Genomic DNA, 21,470 nt, shown 5'->3' on the forward strand with positions numbered 1-21,470 from the left:
AACAATAAAGATGATCATTATGATACTGGTATCAGCAGATATTAGCTTTTAAATTGTCTTGTCAGTATCGGAGGATATGAAAATTTCTGCCATTATTTACAACCGAATTTTAACTCTAAAAGTCTTCCTATATCAGCGGTAAATATTGGCTGGACTAACAGATAAATGAGTAGAGTTTTAAGCTGGACCAACAGACCTAAATTAGCTGAAGTCTTCCTTTGTTCATCATTATTCCGTACATTTTAAAGTTTATTTCAGTCAGGAAAGCTCTTAAACATTTTACCATTTCATTGCAAAATGGATATACAGTTTTACTTGGCTCTGCTTAAAAGATTCTCCCTATGTTAGTCAAGCAGCATGCTTTGACTTTCTAGGGAGCGCATGGCTAGAAACCCCCATATGGATGGAAACATTAATGGCAGTGCATACAATAAAACTGGCTCATATTATTAAGCACATATTAACATGAATTTCAACATGAGGGTGCAACAAGCTTCATGCTATAAAGGAGGAGGCTGGGGTGGAGGAGGTTAAGCTGTGCCAGCAGCAGCATCAGGGTGATGCATCAGTATTAATACAAGCAGGGATTTGTGAAAGTATGTCATATTTAAACAGACTGCCGTGTTGAGAGAAAGAGCTGTGATTGGCTGTGAGAGCTGTGAGGCTGGCAATCAGCTGATCATGACTGGCCGTATGACTATCGTGTCCTGCATGAACTAACGCTGAAGTTTGTTTAAAGGACTGAAAATTAATAATGATCAATTATTAATTATAAATATCAGTATAGCATGCATTCCTGCTTCTTTTTAGACTATTTGGGGGCTTTTTGCCTTTACTGGGATGAGACAGCTGAAGAGAGACAGGAAATATGGGGAGAGAGTGTGGGAGAAGACAGGCACCACACAGCGCTGAGACCAGGAATTGATCCTGCGACCAATACCTGTGCATCATGACCTCTTATGTAGGCACCAGCTTTACCTACTGAGCTAAACCAGCATCCATAGATCTCTATTTATAATACTGTATAATACTGTCAGGAAAGAAATTATAGTATTTTTAAATAAAAAATTAAATGTTTTTATCAAGATAATAACTGTGAATGTACAAAGAATTCAAGAAATTATGCAAGAGGGGTCCTAGTCAGAGGCTAATACTATGTGGGGTCTATAGAAGAGCAAAGTCAGGGAACCCGTGCTCTAGTGAACTAGCCTAATAATACCAAATCCTGAGCCATCCTGCTCCGTGTAAAGTCAATACACCACAATGAAGTCTGGATCAGCCTAGTTCTACTCTACCCCTTCAGTTTACTACCCAGTTGGGAAAAGAAAATAAACCTACAACGTTTTCTTTTTAGTCAAGAAGCCTGTTTGCTTAATGTGGTGCTGATTCTCTAGTGATGAGGTCTCACCTCATGTGTAGAGAATAGTTTCTCCTAGAGGAGCCATACAGGATCAGATTTGACCTGTAGCTCCTTTCCTGCATGACATTTCCCCTTCTTTCTCCTGATTTTCCCTCTATTGACTATTCTATCTAATTAAATGCTAAAAGCAAAAAACAAAAAAAGGGCCTGAAGGCATCCTGTGGATGTCAGTCACCCAACGTCTAAAATGTTTGAATAAGGGAAGAAACATTACACCAAATTTTCACTTGGTCTGTGTGTTTAAAAATGAAAGTGATAAAAAAAAAGCTAAGGTAAAAAAATGAAAAAATACAAGGCATGCCCCATCTTTCGCCTTCATTAGCCGTGAGTGTGACTCTGATATGATCACATAATCATGTCTGTGGGAGTGTGAAAGAGAGAGAGCAAAATGGGCTCAAAGAAACAAAGAAAAGGAGGAAGGGAGAAAGATAAGAATCTCCTGCTTCAATACAAACGTAATGCTTGGAGAGGGGGGTCTGAGAGTGCATGTGGAGGCTCTCAGGGGGCCGAGGCTTTCATTAGAGCGTCCTCGACTCAGGCGATACGGAGACACTATGGAAGGTTTACAGTATCCTCTGGGGGGTTGGCCGGGGCACCCTGAAAGCTGTTAATTGGGAAATGAGTGAGAGTGGGCGCAAGATCGAGACGTGTTTTGTTTCATAGGCCGAGTGGTCACATTGAGCGTGCTCACAGAGGAACAGCGATACCGACCTGCTTGCACAGCAGCACGCTCATTCACACGGAGCGAGAAGCATTAAGCCCTACAAAGGCAGATCATCTTTAGTTTGCAGGGTACCAATCAGAACCAGCAGGTTTTAATTCACCACAGGAGAGCTGAGCTGGGACCCCCTCTGATCTTTGACTGTCACAGAAAAAAACAGTCTAATCCGTTCATGTTGTGTGACAGCCACTGCAGCAACATGTAGGCTCCCGCTTCCAGAGTGGTGATTAATGTCAGCTAGCATTGAGTATTAGCTTATCCTCACACATATGCAGAAACTGATCACCTATGCATTTTTTACAAGTTTGGAAATCTGCTTACATATGCATTTTACTCCATAATGTCTGACAGCCTCATCTGCACCATATTCACAATGTCAGGCCTTTCTTTAAAGCAGCATCATGTTTACGTTGTACAAAATATTCACGTGCAAAACTCTGGATGTTTTTTAAATTTCTGGTGAATCATTTAAAAAAATACTTCCTCCAAATGCAGCCTAAATATCAGGTCAAATCTCTAAAATATGACCTTATTAAGGTCTCCACATATGAATTTCAACAAAGACCCATCTATTTTTGTGTTTTCCTGCAATGAATTACCGACAAACTTTACTTGTTCACTACTTTTAAAAGGGTTAAGGTACCAAATACCAGCAATTCAAGCTCTTTAAAGGTATAGTCATGGACGAAAGTATTGGCAACCCTGGAAGCAGGCTACACCCTGGACTGGTCACCAGACAAAGGCAGTGGCGAAATGATGCTGGCAGAAATGGGTCTACTCTTAATTTATGCCCCACATTTTTAACAACCCATCCAGCAAAGAATAAACAGCCTGTGTTATAGACTGCTCTTGCATATTCAGTTCACTAAAATAGCCCTTTTGTATTTGCACATGGACAACTCAACTTCTGCTGCTTTACTATGAAACTATGATGACAGAACCAGGTTGATATTAAATACTCTTTGTTTTAATTTTAATGTGTATGATATTGAATGTTGTATTTTTTTATAGCTGCAGCATGAGAAAGGAGTCAATAAACATAATCTTGAATCTTTAAAAGAAAGCAGCACCGCCAAAGCATTGCCAGACACCCCAGAGAACATCAAAGTGTGGCCCGCCCTAATCCCCTGTCTATATCTGAAGAAATCAGGTATTCTTTGTCCAACTCTCATTCAGTTTATTAAGATTTGGGCGCCTTTCATTGACATCATAAGGAAGGAGAAGTGTCAAACTAGCAATGGACTATGTTGAAAAGGTTATTTTATGCCTTACTGTACATATTCACCATGGCTGCTCTGTTTGAAACATACTGGTCTTCACTCTTTTTGTCTTTAGCCTGTGCCTTACTCAACAGTGCACAGCCTGGGACTGATGGACTCTCTATATGACCTCTGTTTGATTCACGGACATTACTAACCGCTGGACTGACATGGACACATTCCTTTTGGCTATTTTTCCTTTTCGAAAGGGGGCAGTTTGTCTTTTTTTGTCTGTTGTTTTTGGTATGTTGTATTGTATCTGTAAAATAACAGTTAGGAGCAGTAGGTGAAGCAACTAGGAACAAAAAGAAAAATGAGTAAAACACGGTGAATTATATGAAAAATGCAACTTAATGTGCACAGATTTGCCTTTATTGAACACTTTGAAGTCACGACAACACATGATTTTTTTCGTGACTTTAACTAAGACAACACTGTAAATTCTCTGGTAAATGGAGTGTCATTCTCACTTTGACCAGGGTGGTTCCAGTAATAGCCAGGGTCTACTAGGGCTACCTGGAAATCTGACTGGCCTCCTTGAAATGACTGGCTATTTGCCTTGTCAGCTATTAATTAAGCATATCGAATCACTAAGCACATCTTTACCTGAATAAGCCTGGACATGCAGACTTAATTTTTATAAAGGTGAGGCATATGACAGTGACCTCACCATCCTTGGAATTTTCTGTGTGGCTGTCAGTGGAAAAGTTTGGACACCCCTGGTTTAGACAGAGTGTTTGACTGGGACTGTGGGCCTGAACTGATGACAAATATTATAGTATTATTTTAATCGACTTGTAATTCTGATGCCAACTACTAAGGCCTCTGAACTGTTTAGCCAGCTAACTGCATACATTAGGCTCCATTTCCCTGTGATATTTACATTTTGGTAACTTTTCAGAGATCTTGCAGAACTACTTTGTTTTCATGAGTAAAACTGCTTTTATTATCCACAGAAAAGAAGATAAATGAGTCCAGGGGCAAACCCCATTTCTACCCCTTAACCCTTCCCCTTTGTCTACTCTTTCCTCTTGCCCATTGAAACAGAGTGGTAAGGGGTACGGGTGAAAACCTTCCCTTAAGAAATGAGACACCACTTGATTGCTGTTCATCATCACACATTGCCGACAAACATCTGCGTCATCAGAGGTGACAGTAAAGCTTCGACCATCTCGTTAATACTATGGATCTCTGTGTTGATCTTCTCCATTTATTTATACAGTTAATAGCTCTGGTTGGCATTTGTACATACCGAAAACACAATAAACTCACATCCCTCGTAGTTATAGATTGAATATATGAGAACCTTGACTGTTTTTTTCATCATCATTTATAAATGACGAAAATATTTACAGGCCTCCTACGTTGTCTGTTGCCACAAAAATTCCCTCTATACACTGCATTCACAAGTGAATGCAGTGTATAGAGGGAAACTCATCATACCCCTTGGTTTCAAGTGTGGTCCTGAAAAATCTTTGTTTCAAGGGCTATGTAGCCCTTGAAACAAAGGTCTAAGGGCCCTTGGCCCTTAGTCATAGGCCTTGATTCAAAAGAGTTTTGGGACACTCCTACACCTGACGTGTATGCGCAAAACCAAGGGGTAGGACTAAGACAAGCACGAAGGGGTAGAAATGGGATTGGCCCCAAGTCTGGGATAAAACAGCTTGTTCTACTTAATTCAGTGGTTATCACAGCAAAATAAACATTTTGCTACTAATTCCAGTCACAAATAGAGTGGTGCAGTCGTGACGTTATTTTGTAGGCACACCCGGAAGTTCATGTAGCATGGGTTCCCTCAGCATCGAGCCTATGGGATTTTTTAAAGGGTTTTTATTATTGCTGAAAATAAGCACTGTGTCCAATACACGTTTATGAAACTTCCACGTTTTGTTCATAAAGATAATCTTCATAAATTGAAAATATAAGCATCATATCTGGTTTGTTAATCTAACTGACAAAAGTAAAAAGCTAACGTCATGCTATATTGAACTACAACACGGTCAGCTGAATTTAACGTCATTACCCGTGGATACAAGTGAGCAGCAGTCTCAGTTGCCGTGCTTCGGACAATGATGAATAATATTCCCGGGCCTTGTTAGCTGTCTTTTAGCAACCGCATTTATTAAGACGTCAAAAGATACACAATTCAAAGTTGGGACACGTTTCAGATGTATTTTATGTTGTAGGATAAAACTTTAATCTCTCATGAGCTTGTGTTCACCACAGACCTTATTTCAGGAATTTAACCAAAAACCCATTCAAAAATCCCATAGACTTTCAGATGAAGGAACTGGAAGTGCTAAAATGCTATCTCACTTCGGCGTTTTAGTACTCATTCCTGCACCACTCTATTCATGACCCACTACAACCAGTTCCACGGCCCACCAGTTAAGAATCATTGATTTTAAGCACAACCGTTAACCAACCTCAAAAACATCTTAGCAGATATCATAGATCAGGCCATGGTTAAAATAGTTTTGGATTTTGCACAAGTTTTTTGGTTCAGTTTAGTTGTAATTACGTATAGCTGTGGGTTAGCTAGTTTTATTTTATTGTAGAAAAATGCTTTGTTTAAAATTTGGTTTTGTTAGTTTTAATGTTAGTTTTAGTTTTTTCAGTAATCTGGGATACTTGACAGTAGCATGAAGACCCATAATGGTCAGAAAAAATAAACATAATACAATTCTTTAGAACCCATTCACATAGGCTACTCTTAACTCCTTGATTTATGTCTTCAAATGTGATATACAAATGTGACTTTGGTGCTCATGTCAATCAGCGTTCTGCTGTCAAAGACTAAAACTAGGGAGATTTTGTCCCTGATCTTATTTTATTGTAGTTTTATAAGCACACAATACAGTTTTAGTTAGTCTTTTTTTTTTAGTTAACTGGAATTTTTTTTTTTTTTTTTTTTTTTTTTTTTTAGTTGTTTCATTAGTTTTAGTTCATGATTATAACATTGGTTCAGGCAGATATTTAAAATACATGCAGTTTAACTGGAACTGACAAAACTGAGACATTTCTGCCTCAAAAGGTTTAAATAAATAATACAAAATATTCAAAGTTTTAATTTTAATTTCCAGTTTATTCATTAGCTAAGAGATAAAACTGAAAGCTGCTTTTGCTCCACACTTATTTGACTTTTGTTTCTGTGTGTTGCAGCCACGACTTCCATCTATTATTGCACAGTATGCAAATCAATAGCAACCAGTGCCTACCAGGAAATGCAGATTTCAGAAGTCTTTCAGCAGCATCATGGTTTTCAAACTAGCATGGATAACTAAATTTTATTCAGTAAATTGGCTAAACAATTTGAAATCATAAGATTGTAAAGATAATTGTATTAATCTGAAAAAGCCAAATCAGAGCCTGGCGTCCCCACATGCATCGGCAGTAACAACAGAGACATATGGTTCTGATCATGGCCGTGTAATTCCAAGTCGACCCGCTGACCTGTATCAGCCACAGCCTGAGGAAACATGTGAACGTATGAGAGTGTGCGTACGTGCACGCATGAGAACAGGGTCGCTGAGAAGTGTGTCTGCTGTCTGGGGGTTGGGGGGAGGGGCTTCACAGAGTAGCTTCTCATCTAATTACAACTACCCCCCCAACTGCCCCCTCCCTCACATGCCAAGCACCCTCAGCAAACACACCAATCAGCCACAAACACGTTCAGAAACACATGGGCCGCTCTGCAGAGAGAATGTGAAGTAGTTTAAACTCGTGAACTGCAGCTTCAGGTGTGAATGTTTGTGAAAGCAGGCAGCAGAAAGGGGAAGTCAGCGGAACAGCCTCAAGGTACAACGTATAAACACAATAATGTGTGGTTGTGCAAGTCTCCAGAATGACAAAGCAGCTCTGCAAACACTGAAAATCACTTTTCTTCCCCTCTGATGATGACGCATCAGGTCATTCAGGTAAAAATCAAAGTCTGCTGTGTAAATGTGGTGCTCTTAATGTCTGATACTCACTAAACTTTAAGCAAACTGATCCCCCATGCTTTAGGCATGATGAAAACCATATGGAGCCCCACATTAAATTGCAGCCGACCTCATAGAAAAGTTTCCAACTTAGACTTTTGGGTGAATTCTGGTATCGTAGAGTGAATGGATGCATGAAGTCATGCTGAACAAAGAAACAGCAGCCTTTAATCATTTACACAGGAGGAGCAGGCTGCTGCTACACTTGTGAGACCACATGCAACTTTTATCAGAAGAGCAGGTTAAGCTCTTACTTCCTTTTTGTGTATTTCACACAAAATTTCCTGAAGCAAAAGGGAGTTTTGGAGTAAATAATCTAAGCGAATATAGACCAGAACTGTTACAAATATCAAAAAGAAAAGCAACAGCTTCTGGGAAGCAACTACTTTCTGCAATGACAGGATGAATGAGTTTAAAAAAAAAGCACATCTATGTTGATTTGTTACATTTTCAGGAAGCTTCTGTTAACTGTCATTTAATAAAAAGAACAATAATATTATCCAAAATTTCCTCTCTGGGGATCTACAAAGTACTTACTTTATCTTTAACAAGACGTAAAAACATCTCTAATGTGGCCATACTTTATTTCCATGCAGCAATCTGTTTTCCAACAAAGAATAACCTGTAGAAATGGAACCTTATCTTAATTTTTAAACAGGGTAGTACACATTCCGAGGTTTACCTGAAGTTTTTTTTCATTCAGAAAAAGGAAACAGCTGGGTAAAGACCTCAAACTCACCAGGAAATCACCACCAACAAAGCAGAACTTCACTGCTGCAGGTCTGTCTTTCTCAGAAGTAGTAGTGGTAGTAGTAGTGATGTCCGTAACAATGAAAGTCAGTGAGTACAGTTGCTTCCTGGTTCTCTCTTTGAACTCGTTCTCTTTCAGCTGCTGTTCATTTGTCAAATTTGTCCACCGTCTAACTTTCTCTAAAAGAAAAACTCTTCATGTGCTTGTCATTCTCTGTTTTCCGTCTCTATCAGCTGCTCTCCCGGCTTTAGTCCACAACAACAAAGCCCACGCTGCTGCTGCTGATTCTGCTGCCGCTGGTCGAAGCCTCCGCAAAGCTTCCCTCCCAATGAATGAGCAGCGGGGGGGGGACTAGATTTGCATAGGGGCACAGGAGGGGTAGACCGAAGGAAGGAAGAGAGGATGGGTGTGGTGTAGAGGGAGAGTGGGGGGGGGAGGGGGGGGTTGAGCCCTTTATTCATGTTATCTGTAGGCCATATCGACAGTCTACATCAGTCACCTGCTTCAGTGAGTCTCTGGGGGGGAGGGGGGCTGCAACAGGGGAGAGGGGTTAACGCAGGGGCTGATGGGGGATGGGGAGAATGTTGTTAAGGGGTAAAAGGTTAAACTGGATCAGAAGTAGGGTAGTCACAATACTAGAATTTAAACTTCAGTACAATACTCATAAAAATCAACTGATGATGATGCCTTCAAAGCAACAGAAGTCTAAGCAGCAAATAATGAGTCAGTTCTAGTTCTTAAGTACCAGAAATTGCAGGCAAACGTCTACATACACATTAAGTTTACATGCAGGTAAGAAAAATATGTTAGTCAGACTAAAACTGGACTTTTAAACACACATATATGTGTTGGCTTTACCAAAGTCAGACTAGCAAACCTTGGTAATGCAGTCGGACTTTATCTTGCAGGCTAAACTGGACCAAGCACTGTGCTTCAGTCTCCATGCAGGGCTTTGACCAAGAAGTCAAACAGCATAAATGCTAAGTGTACAATGTGACAATGTCATTTAGCAGACGCTTTTATCCAAAGCGACAAACGTCTTACAGGTAGTCAGGTGTTCCAGGAGTTCAAGACCTGTCCAAAAGGACCAAACTGGGTATTGCTTATGCACTGGATAGGATTCAAACCATCAATCTCCCACATCAAAGGCAGGGATGTAACCCACTGAGCTATTCAGCACCATAGAAGGAGCCCCACAGTGTAGAAAGAGTTGCGTTGATGTCTGCCCTCAGTTATCACAAGCATTGCTTTCCAAAAGTAAGCACAAAGTATATACAAAATGTACAGAGTTGTGAAGTTATTCGGATTTTTGTTGTTTGAAGTACAGCAGGTTGGCTGCTTGCTAACTTGTCATCACAGTCAACTATACTAAAGGCCTTTACGCATCAATGGTAATGGGAATAAGCTGCATAAAACTGCAAATAATCTGAGGGCAATTTTGATTTGCTTTCTAGCCTTTTCTAGAGCAATGCAAATTTTGGAATCAATGACCTAACCTGACACACCAGATAGATTGTGTCATATATGCATTGCATATTTCGCATTCATCTGAGGACACTCCCATAAAATCATTTGGGAAGGGCAGGACTTTAAAAAAAAAATACTCAGAAGGTGACTGGAGGAACGTTCTGTCTGTCGCATTCATTATGGGCAAATCAAGTTGTATGCATGCGCAGGGCCGATACGAACCTGTGCTCAGCAGACAAACACTGCCATAGTTTATTACCAGTAGAACTTGATGTGGATAGAACTTGTACAGAGCCAGGTTCTTCTCTGCTCGTAGCTCAGCAGGAGAGCACAAACACCTTTTCTTTTACGTAAAGATAATGTGGTGCAGTTCTGATAAAACTGTTCCTATACTACAGCTACATTTATGCTAATTGCTATCAGCAGGGGCCACTACCAACGGCTTAAAGTACAGCTTAATCCCACCCATAGCTACCGCCTCGCTGTCCTTAAATGACGCTGATTGGAGAGGACCGTTTTCGGTTTGGCACAAACGCTGTAGATCAGAGCTTTACTAGATGGATTTGCCTGACATGTGGAGTCTGGCAAATCCAACTGCTTTGCTACATTATAAATAACTTAGATTCTAAAAAATATTCATACAGCAGGGGTCAATAGTGCTATTTGAAGTATTCTCTGATAATCTGAGATACATAAGAACAGAAGATAAAACAAAGCTATCAGTTCCGTTTTATTTCACTGTCCCATTGTCAGCGTCACTTCCTCTATAGAGCTGAGTTGGCGGGGGGAGGAGGGACCAACTTTTTTAAGGCTGGCTATACAGTCTATCAATTCCATACTTTTTAGAATAACATTATTAGTAGTAATTATATTATTAACATTATTAGGGCACAGTCCAGGTTGGCTGTGAAGGGGAGGCTCAAATGTTTGTGTTTCAGGGCTAAGCAGAGGAGTAATTTTAGGGAGCTGACTGAACTTGAGCAGCGAATAAACATGTGCAGGGTTCCTACACACTTAAAAATCAGATTTAAGACTTTTAAAGACCTTTTAGGACCTGAACAGAGAAAAATCCATACCAGCAAATAGTCAAAATAAAAGGCAGATAAGATAAGATAAGAACATAAGAACATATTTCAGCGGATGTGCTCAGCTGATTATAAACTGTTTAATTGTCAAAAATAAGAATAACATCTTTGTCAGAGAAGGCCTGTGAAAATAAGGGTGGGCTGTATGCATTTTAATGGCATTTACATCACTGCTGTAACATGGACAAACATAAATGCAAAAAAATATTAGTTAAAATCTGACAACATGTCTTAGTCAAAGTGCTATCTAAAATTTAAGACCTCTCCAAAGTAAAAATCTGAATTTTAAAGACTTTTTAAGGCCTAAAATTTCAAAAGTCCAATTCAAGACTTTTTAAGACCTGTGGGAACCCTGCATAAGAAACCTGAGTTAAGAGGAGACTTTGTTGTTGTATATATCATTGGAGTAAGGCCCATTAGTTCTAGCTGTGTGCGTGGTGCATTAGATTCATTCATATTATTGGACATGTGCTGGGCTGCCTGTCGTCTTTCACCAGGCTACAAAATATATTAAAGACAAACATACATTAGCACGTGCTAGAGACAAATCATCATAAATCATCAGAGGGAAAAGGGGAAAAATCAGCATGGAGTGTTATGGAGTAAAACATCCTGAGAGAGTTAAAACAATAACTCAGATCAACTGTGCATGTAAATGTACTGAGTGTCTGAACTGCAGAACATTGTTAACTTTTGTATAATTATGATGTGTGAAAAGGGCTTGAGAAAGTTTTTTTTTTGAACAGGACAGTTGAAGAGACACAGAAAAAACGTGGGGAGAGAGAGTAAGGAAAGACATACACCATACAGCACCAAGGTCAGAATTCAACCCTGCGACCAGGACTGTAGCCTCTAAACACCAACTGAGCCAAACAGGCACAAAATATGTTTAGACTTTTTCATTTGCATGGCTCTCTGCTGATCTCACCTCTCTTGCAGCAGCTGTGCGCTGAAAACACAACAACAAATCTGTTTTCCTCAAACTTCTGTATATGAAATTTTAGATCTTTGATATCATCTTAAAACAAAGGGTATCCAGAAGTATTAAAGCCTTGTTCCTTCTGGCAGCCTTAATCAGAGGAGTTCTAAATGAAAAGGGGGTAACACAGACAGAAACTTTCCCTCAACACAAACCCTCTCAGGGCTCAGAGGAGGAGGTGCAGCCCCCTCAGAGTAACCCAAACCCACTCAGACATCACACTGATGAGAGACGGCTCAGAGCAGCACAGTCAGAGAACAGTCACACAGTCAGATTTCACCCTGACTCGAGAACAATGTGGAGCAGAGAAAAGTCCCTTCACTTCCACACATCTTAATCTGCTTCTGAACAAACAAACAGCAGCGCTACCTTTGAAGATTTAAATGTGAGACATGAGCTTTGACTTTTCAGGTTTTACTCTTGGTGCTGTTCTTTTTAAGTGTCATTTGTAATGTGTCTAATTTTTAGGTCTGATTTTAAATGAGTTTGATTTTTACTGCACAGTCTTTCTTAATGAGATAAAACATTTATAAACGTTATTTTTGCATGCTTGTCTTGTAATTGTAATACACTTGTACAGATTTCTACTTCAATGTTCAGGGCAAATATGTCTGATTTCAGCAAGAATTTAAAGCAATAGAATGGAAAAACATTACAGCCAAAGGGGTTACTACGTTCATACATCTGATAACATTTTAAGGCTAAAATGTCAAAATGCCATGCTGATCTACAGAGCTATATGGTTGAGAAATACAAGGATATTTTGCCTTGTAAAGATGGATACAACTGGCATCTGTCTGTATCTGCTCAAATATACACAAACCTTTCTTCATGCATTATTCAGAGAGCTCTTTTCTGCATTCTGACCCAATTTAATATCAACAAAGAAAGACAAAGACACATCACATACAGACAGGTCATGTTCAATGATTATTGCTGCTTATTGTACAGGAAGAAAACAATAATAATACAATACTGCATCTTTTTATAGCTTCTTACAACGTGTAGCAGGGTCACAATGAAAGGACAATTTTAATGAAACTAATTAGAAATTTGAAACGTAGTGGTAATTATAGCGTCTCACTCCTACTCTCATATGTATGGCTAATTATCAGCTCATTAACACCTCAACAGAGACTGGTCTTATTCACTTATTCACACATAAACAGAGCTGTCTGCTGTGGTATAGGATCCTTTCTAGGAGGTTTGTTTTCAATATTTAAACTAAAGACACAACAAAGGGTGAGATTTTTTTTCCTAAATATAAAACAAGGCTGGTTATTTCACTCTGTCAAACTACCAAGATTTGTTAAGTTAGAAGGTTGATTTCTCCAATAGATCAACGACTACACCCAGGCAATATGACCTGAATATGAAATCACAGTATTTTTTTGCCCTCTGCGGTAACAGCATTATAACACAGTATTACTAATTAAAAATGATACTGCATTTTAATGTACATTCAGGTGTTATGGCCCTCTTCTTCCCCTAAAACAAACCTGTGATGAGATGGCTTTCAGAATGTAAATACACGCTACATTAAAAAAAAAAAATGCAACACTTCCTTTCTGCAGCCAGAACTGCCTCCAAGGTTTTCACAGGTAGTAAGATGTTAACTGCCACAAAATAGACTTTTCAGTCATGCACAGGGCTGGGCAATTAATCGAAAAATAATCAAAACTGACATTTAGAGTCTCTAACCGATGAAAACCTGCCGTGTCAATTATTTCGATTTTTTCCCCTTTTCTTGGAAAACTTCGACTTTTTACAAAAAACATTTTCATTTCAGCTGATGTGTGTTTTTATTTTAAATGTCTCAATAGATAAACATAAATTGGTAATCTGTACCTGTTCATTTTAGTTGTTTGTTTTGAAATTATATGAATATTTACAGAACAAACAGAGTTAAGAGGTTGGGGGCGGAGTAATCATTCATTAATCATAACTGAGGTAAAAAGTTCAATTAATCGTGATTTTGATTTTTGCCATAATCGCCCAGCCCTAGTCATGCAGACTTGCATTAAAAATCATCTGAAGCAACGTAAACATCTTCCTTTTGCATTAACCCATAAACTCTGAGTGGAGGCTGGAAACTGGACAACCTTTCTGCCTGGGGATAGAAAACATGCTCCGACATGTAACCGCTGTCATCCATCAGCCAAGTGAAAGGAAACCCAAACAAACACACACTTTACATTAATCAAGAAGGTTCCTGGTCTGAGATATTTTAAAGCCACATGTGTCCCTACTGCTGGATGATCGCCACAGGGCAAAGGGGAGAAAACTGCTAAACTGGAGCCAAAGTAAAAAAACAGAAAACATGATGACAGTTGTTATTTACACACAAGAAACTTGAATATTTCAGAATAAACAGCCAAACACAGGAGCCATTAGTCACGGTTATTTTGATGGATGGCAAACGTCTGACTATGCTACTAAGAAACTAAACAGAAAACCGTGAACATTAAGCTTTAACATAAAGCTCTAGAGCATGGTGGCGTTCTCCTCTAAGTGCTGAGTGTAATTACTGCATAATTACATCCTGATTTATAATTAATAGTTCTATACTGTCTCCAAACTTTAATAATATCCAGCTCAGCTGTAATTTATGTAGAGAAAGACAGGGGATGTTTTCTCCCTGTGAGGTTCAGGGATCCTTAACCACATTTATGGAAAATTTAAGAGCAATTAAAAGACACTAAAGGTCATAGTTTGAAAGTTTCAGGATATGAGAGATTACACCAGTTTTGTTATGGACTGAAATGGGTAAAAGCCACTCAAAACTTGCAGTTTCCAAAATCAAATTTAAGACTTGAAAAATTCTGTTTTAATATTTAAACAAAAAAAGAAAACTATCTGTGCTGCATCTCTGTTTTCTCTGGGTCTCAACAGCCTTTATTATAACCATCTCAATTTTCACTTTTAGCTTTTCACCTTACAATCAATGCCTACCCCTGCCATTTACTCTGACTTATTCGCCAAATTTTCTGCTAAACAAACAAATCTACAAAGATTTTTAAAGTTTTATTTTGGGTCCTCTTTTTACTGCATATATGGATAGAGGAGGGCAGTAGACAGAACCAGAGAGCAGGAAATGATGTGGGACATGAGCCACAGGTCAGACCTAGACCTTGGCCGCCCAGGTACATGGGCTGTTAAAAGATGCGATAAAATGAAAGTGGCTTTATTTGGAGAGTTGAAAATATGGTCACTCTAGATCAGGCTCAAAAGGTAATTATTAAGGCTTCTCTGACATGAGAAAAATTTGAGTCTGTTGTTGGTAGAAATAAGATTTAACAGAAGCTTCAACTGAAGTCATCTCTGAACAGGAGATGCTGCATCTCAAGTAAGCAGTCTGTAATACACTGCCCTCTAGTGGCCAATACTGAACAATGCTACTGAGAGATCTACTGTATTATTAAATCTGTTCTTTATCAAATAATGATCAAAATCAGTGCTTCTCTTTCTGTTTTTCTACTTCGCCTTCTTTCAAAGTCACCCAACCAGTGTTGTGTCCATCATAAACATTTTTTATAACTGCTCTGGAAACTTTAAATTATTTGAATGTTTTTGAAGACTCTTTTTCATACAAGACAAAAGATTGTGTTTGATATTTTTTATGTGTAATATCAACTCAACTTTTTCTCCATGCTATTATTAGATTTTTTTTCCCCTTTTATTTCATCAGATCAATTGAAACTTGGTAAGATTATTTTTTTACTCTTCTTCTAGTCTAGATAATATGACTGCAATGATTGCGAGTTAAATTTTAGTAGCATTACTCTGTGGGAACAAATAAACACACATGCCTGATTCCCAGTAAAGTAGCATTTGTGTAACAGAGTCATTTTTTCATGTATTATTTTATACAGAAAGCTTTATCAAAAAAGGACAATTTTATAAGTCTTAAAAATAAAACTAATAAAGCAATATGAGATTAATGTTTTTGTCTTCATGTAAATCAAAATTAATGCATTTTTTTAATCCAAAATTGCTTCCTACTTTATTATAGAAAGATGTGGTGTCAGTGCAAGTTCTTCTATCATTCAAATATAAAAATAAGAAAAAGCCACCAAAAATACACACAGAATGCCAAGCAGGGTATAAATAGAGAAAGTAGCACTTACAGAAGTTTCCTGGAGGCTGTAAGCTGTGCTTGGTCAGAGCACACCAGCCCACAGGGAAGACGTCTCTGGAGTCAAAGGGGCACCAGTAGTCGAAAGCGCCTCTCCAGCCGTCAAACATGACAAAAATCTCCTGACCTCTGACCTCTCCCACTGTGGCCGGACAAATCAGGTATGGGTTCTTCCTGTCCACCGCCTCCAGCTTCATTCCAGCCTGAAAGTAGTTTTTAGCTGGGCTGGGAGGTTCCTGCACATGAGTAAGCAAAATATGATTATCATAGAGTTAAAGCTGAAAAGCAAAGTTAACCAGATAACTGCCCAAGGATATTTTACTTCCTCACTGACTGAGGAAGAAATCTAGTATTATATCCAGACCACAAGTTGACTTATTTTTCTATGCAGCCAAAAATGTATTTAAATAATTGTTGCAGTGAAAAGCACTGTACTGGAAAGTTTACTGGCATGCTGTTGTCTGATGCATGGAGTGGCTCCCTCTTGTGTCTGTGCTGATTACGGCCATTATGAGAGTAAAAATTAAAAAACTATTAAACAATATTTCTTTTGTTAACTCCTAGTTAATAACTGTCTTTCAGATCCAAAGCATAGGGTTTTTTTCATGTATTCCTTTTTAAGATATTTTTTTCTATTTATAAACTGTGCTCATGGTCTTAGCTGTGATGTCAGTCCTCATGTATACAACATAATTCACCTTTTTGTATTAAAACTTGGAGAACTGATCTATTTTTTTAGGCATCACATCACTCAGCTGTTTCATTTGCAGCTGCGTGATATAATGCTGTGTTTAGGAGGAAAAGGTAATGTTTGAGTTTCTTTTTAGCTGTCTCTTCCAGTCATTATTAGGCCAGCAAACAATGTGCAACTTCAGGCAGATTATGACACGATTTTTTTGTCTTTTTGAGCCACACAACTCACTTGGAAGTTGGCTGAGATTCCAGGTTAGCAGTACGTCATTTGTGGTGCAGTGTACAGGGGGATGTGACGACTAATAATCAGCTGCTTCTGACTGATCAGTTGAATTTTTGGCATGTTTGATATTTTGCTTGACTGAACACATTCACGCATCAAGAGCAGAACCACGACCATTTACAAACTTATTTATTCCTGACTGTGCCATCACAAACTTTATGATAGAGTCCGTAATCACCATGAAAAATAAGATGTGCCTGTTTGTTGTGTCATCTCCATTCTGTCACATAAAGTTTTAAACAAGCAGTAAATAACTAGCCTTGCAAAGCAGATGGATTCGCCCATTTCCATGTGTTTCTCACTGGCAAGTCCATCTTGCAAAAATCCCATCTGGCCCGGTTAGAAAGTGACAGGACCAATCAGCGTCAAGGGGAAGTACATTCGGGCACAGCGGAGTCGTGACATAAGCAAGCAGCAACAAGAGACCGGTGCAATTATGGCACAAGACATTAGCGTGGATGCTCCCAGCGCCAGATTTATTAGAACTTGATGACATTTCATGTCTACAGTCGCCATGGTTTGCAGTTCTCTATGGAGTTTACTCCTCGGTAGCGGCTACGACATCACGTGTTTTGCTCTGACTAGCCCGAACGTCCATCCAATCACCCTCCGAGTGTTTTTTAAAAGGCTCTGCCCTTTCCTAAACACTGTCTATGGCAGGTTTTCCAGATGGATGTGTGAAACAAATCCAGCTGGTGTGTCAGGTTAGTGAATAACTGTGCATTTTCATTTTAAACCAAATATTTATCTAACCACTTCAACTTCTGTCTTTTAAAGATCTCAAAGAAAACCTCAAAGACAGTTGTTGAAGTCCATGCTGATTTAACTCGTACACTGTGAGCACTCAGGTTGTGCCTCACCAATAGTGTACAGGTTTAGCATGCACCATGAACAATTCAGTCATACACTGTCAGCTGACATTCCACTACAACTTTATAAAACTGGCCTTTAAATCACAGTGTGCACCCAGGCCCTACCTTTTTAAAAGCAGAGGCGGGGGCCATCTCTGCTCCACTTAGTGTCCGCAAAAGAAACATGGGCCACGAGGAGGCGTTCATCCTGAAACCTGAAAACAACACAGCAGAAGGTCAAAACACAACACCGTATGACTTCTATTCATAGCTTTCCTACAGGACTGCAATGTTCTGTCTCCTTACTAACTGCATGTTTAGTAGCTGTGTAAGTGAACTCCCATTAACTTGATTTTCTTTACATCATACAGGATTGTTAGGAAAAGAAAACCTCGTGACTGCTTTGTATCTCTATAGCTACATGAGAGCTTTTCTGCTGTGTGACATTTGTGATATCTTGAAGAAAAAAATGCCAAAGACAGACCAATCGATTAAATTCATCCTCACACTCACCCAGCGGTGGCTGCAGCATGTCTCCGCTCCTTTCACATGTTCCTATTGGTTGGATTTCTGCTGAGTCGATCAGCCTCCAGAAATCATTGGTGTTGTCACTGCCGTCCAGACGCAGACGTAGACGTGTACCCATCATACCCATCACGGTTGCAATGCACACAGAGTTAGAGTTTCGAGGGTCTCGAGCCTCAAGTTTCATGCCGGCTTTGAATTCATTAGAGGGGGGGACTCTGGACTGCAGAGGGAAACACAGGGACATTAGGACCTATTTAAACTAAGTTGCATCTCAAGAGGCTATCCTTTAATTAATTTAAATACCACTATGGCCAAAGATTCATTTATTTTAAGGGTTACATCTCATGACAGAAAACAAAAATCAGATCAATTACATGTTTTTAATATTTCAAAACACAGTTAACACTGGTATATATTTATTTAAGGTAAATCAATAATAATGCAAGCAATGATCTGGTTGTTGTTATGTAAAAAAAAAAAATCCCACAACCAAACAAAAACTAGCAAAACACAAGTGCTTCCTCTGCCTTCATCCTTAAAGTTTTAATTTTAAAACCAGTATTAAGTCTTAAACAAGAGAGATAAGGAAGAAGTTACTGCAATGTAGATAGAAGTGAGTAAGATCAGAGAGATGTGGGAAAAAGAGCAATGCAACCGTATGAGATCCCTATTCAGAGTGCATTAAACAAAAATAGCAGCCTACCTGTGGGTCTAGTTTATAATTTTTCTCACAATGTAGATAGCGTGTTTCTTTGTACAACACATACATTAGAACACTATTGTTTATCTACTAAGGTCAACGTATATGATCAGCTACCTGTTTGAAGCATGTAGGTGATGCTGCAGTGGACGAGGTCTCTCTCAGGTAATCCTCCCAGCTGAACGGTTCTAGTAACAAAAACAACAGACTGAGTAGTGAAAATATATCTAAAGAAAAAAAATGTCAAAAAATATAGGATATTAGTAACCATAAACTGCTCCTTACGTGCCAACATAAAGCATGTTTAAGCACCCGCTAGTTGACGTTGACAGGTAGGGTGTTGCGGCTCTTACTGAAGTGGAGGGTAGAATGAAGTGCTAGAGCTGTATGGCTGTACGTTCTAGGGTCAACATCCAAACCAAGAGTTGCGGAGAATGTTGTCATGCTTTGAGGATCACTTGTAGGATCACTAGAGAATATATATCATAATCTAATGTACAACTTCAATGCCCAAAAAAATCAGGGTTCACAGAATCAATGATTTGCAAATCTCATAAACCCATATTTTATTCACAATAGAACATAAACAACATATCAGATGTTGAAACTGAGACATTTTAGCATTTCAAAAAATATTAGATCATTTTGAATTTGATGGCATCTCAAAAACATAGGGAGAGGGCCATGTTTACCTCTACTGTGAAGCCATGCTGTTGTGATGATTGGGGTATGTGGCTAAACATGGTCTTGTTGAAATATACAAGGCTTTCTCTGGGAGCATATGTTGCTCTAAAACCTCTTTCTACTTTTCAGCACTGATATTACCTTTCCAGATGTGTAAACTGCCTACCCCCTATGCATCAATGAAACCACATACCATCAGAGAGGCAGGCTTTGAACTGTGCGCTGATAACAAGCTGGATGTTGCCTCTCCTCTTTGGAATTTGAAATTTTCTTTCATCTGTCCACAGAACAGTTTTCCATTTTGCCTCAGTCCATTATAAATGATCTTTGGCCAAGAGATGGCAGTGTTTCTGGATCGTGTTCAACTATGGATTCTTCTTCACATGATACAGCTTTAACTTACATCTGTGTATGACATGATGAACTGGTTTGACAGACAATGTTTTTTGGAATGTTCCTGAGCCCATGCAGTGATATTTAGTACAGAATCATGCCTGTTTTTAATGCAGTGCCACCTGAGAGCCCAAAGATCACTGTCATCCAATACTGACCTTTGGTCTTGTCACTTGCGCACAGAGATTTCTCCATATTCTTTGAATCTTTTGATGATATCGTAGATGGTTAACCTGGCTCGCCAGATGGATGTGTTTCACACATCCATCTGGGAAAACTTCGATATACAGCATTTGGGAAAGGGCAGAGCCTTTGAAAGAAAACTCAGAGGGTGATTGGATGGACATTCTGTCTGTCACATCTTTACGGGCCAGTAAGAGCAACAAAACATGTGGTGTAGCTGCTACCGAGGTGCGCGTGCGCAGCTACCAAGGAATAAACTCCATATAGAACTGCATAATACAAACCATGGTGACTGTAGACGTGTTAGTACGCGACTTTTGTTGTTTTTGAAAAGAAAACAACTCACTGCTGTTCTTTGTTCTTTTAACAAAGAAATGTCGTCAAGTTCTGATAAAACTGGCACTTTAGCAGCATCCACGCAAATGTCTTCTGACATAATTGCACCAGTCTCTTGTTGCTGCTTGCTTACATCATGACTCCGCCGCGGCCGAAAGTACTGCCCCTCGATGCTGATTGGTCCTGTCACTTTCTAACCGGACCCAAACAGTTTAGACAGGAGCTTCGCAAGATGGATTCCCAGTGAGAAACATGGAAACGGGCGTATTCATCTGCTTTGCAAGGTTAGTAGATGGTGGGATATTCAAACTCTTTAAGAACATTTTTAGAAAACTGTTGCCCATTTTTTTACATGTTTTCTTGCAGATTTGTGATTCACTGCTCATATTAAATTCTGAGAGATCCTGCCTCTCTAAAATGCTCCTTTTATATCCAGTCATGTTACGGATCTGTTTCCAATTAAGCTAATTAAGTGCAAAACGCTTCTCCAGCTGTTTTTTTTATAAGTACCACTTACTCTTCCAGCCTTTTGTTGCCCTGTCCCTTATCTTTTAAGTGTGTTGCTGCTATCAAATTAAAAAGTTCAACACCTGATATGTTGTTTATGTTCTATTGTGAATAAAATATGGGTTTATGAGATTTGCAAATAATTGCATTCTGTTTTTATTTACATTTTAAACAGCGCCCCAACCTTCATGGAACTGAGGTTGTAGTTTCAGTGCAGTATGATCCCTTTGATTTTGCACCTGCACCTAAAAATTGCTTACTGGAGAGAAGTCTAATGGTATCATCGTGTCTCTTTACATAAAAGTTGTCAATGACTACTGATGACTTTTCAGGAAGTTAAAGTGCCATCCCATTTGGCAGCAAGATTTCACCACTACTCTGTAACTCTGTTCAAGGGAAAGGAGGCAATCGAAATCAAGAGGTTGGGGTAAAAGTCAAAAATGAGACTTAGACCCAGTGTGAAACAAATCAAGCCAAAATGGTGGGGCAAAAACCTGCAGAGGCACCAGAAGTAA

At 39.1% G+C, this 21,470-nt stretch overlaps 1 protein-coding gene across 4 annotated transcripts in view; it reads right to left on the minus strand.

Moving 5' to 3' along the window:
• scml2 (Scm polycomb group protein like 2) overlaps positions 1-21,470 on the minus strand; it is a 42,367-nt gene that overhangs the window by 10,278 nt on the left and 10,619 nt on the right. For all 4 annotated transcript variants that reach the window (XM_041793079.1, XM_041793070.1, XM_041793050.1 and 1 more), the window contains exons 4-7: positions 18,970-19,040; positions 18,138-18,372; positions 17,751-17,839; positions 15,790-16,033 (exon numbers count right to left, since the gene is read on the minus strand). In XM_041793079.1, coding sequence (XP_041649013.1) covers positions 15,790-16,033; positions 17,751-17,839; positions 18,138-18,372; positions 18,970-19,040 — 639 coding nt within the window. The remainder of the gene's footprint in view (positions 1-15,789; positions 16,034-17,750; positions 17,840-18,137; positions 18,373-18,969; positions 19,041-21,470) is intronic.

This window comes from Cheilinus undulatus, linkage group 1 (genome assembly GCF_018320785.1).
Source record: "Cheilinus undulatus linkage group 1, ASM1832078v1, whole genome shotgun sequence".
Lineage (NCBI taxonomy): Eukaryota > Metazoa > Chordata > Actinopteri > Labriformes > Labridae > Cheilinus > Cheilinus undulatus.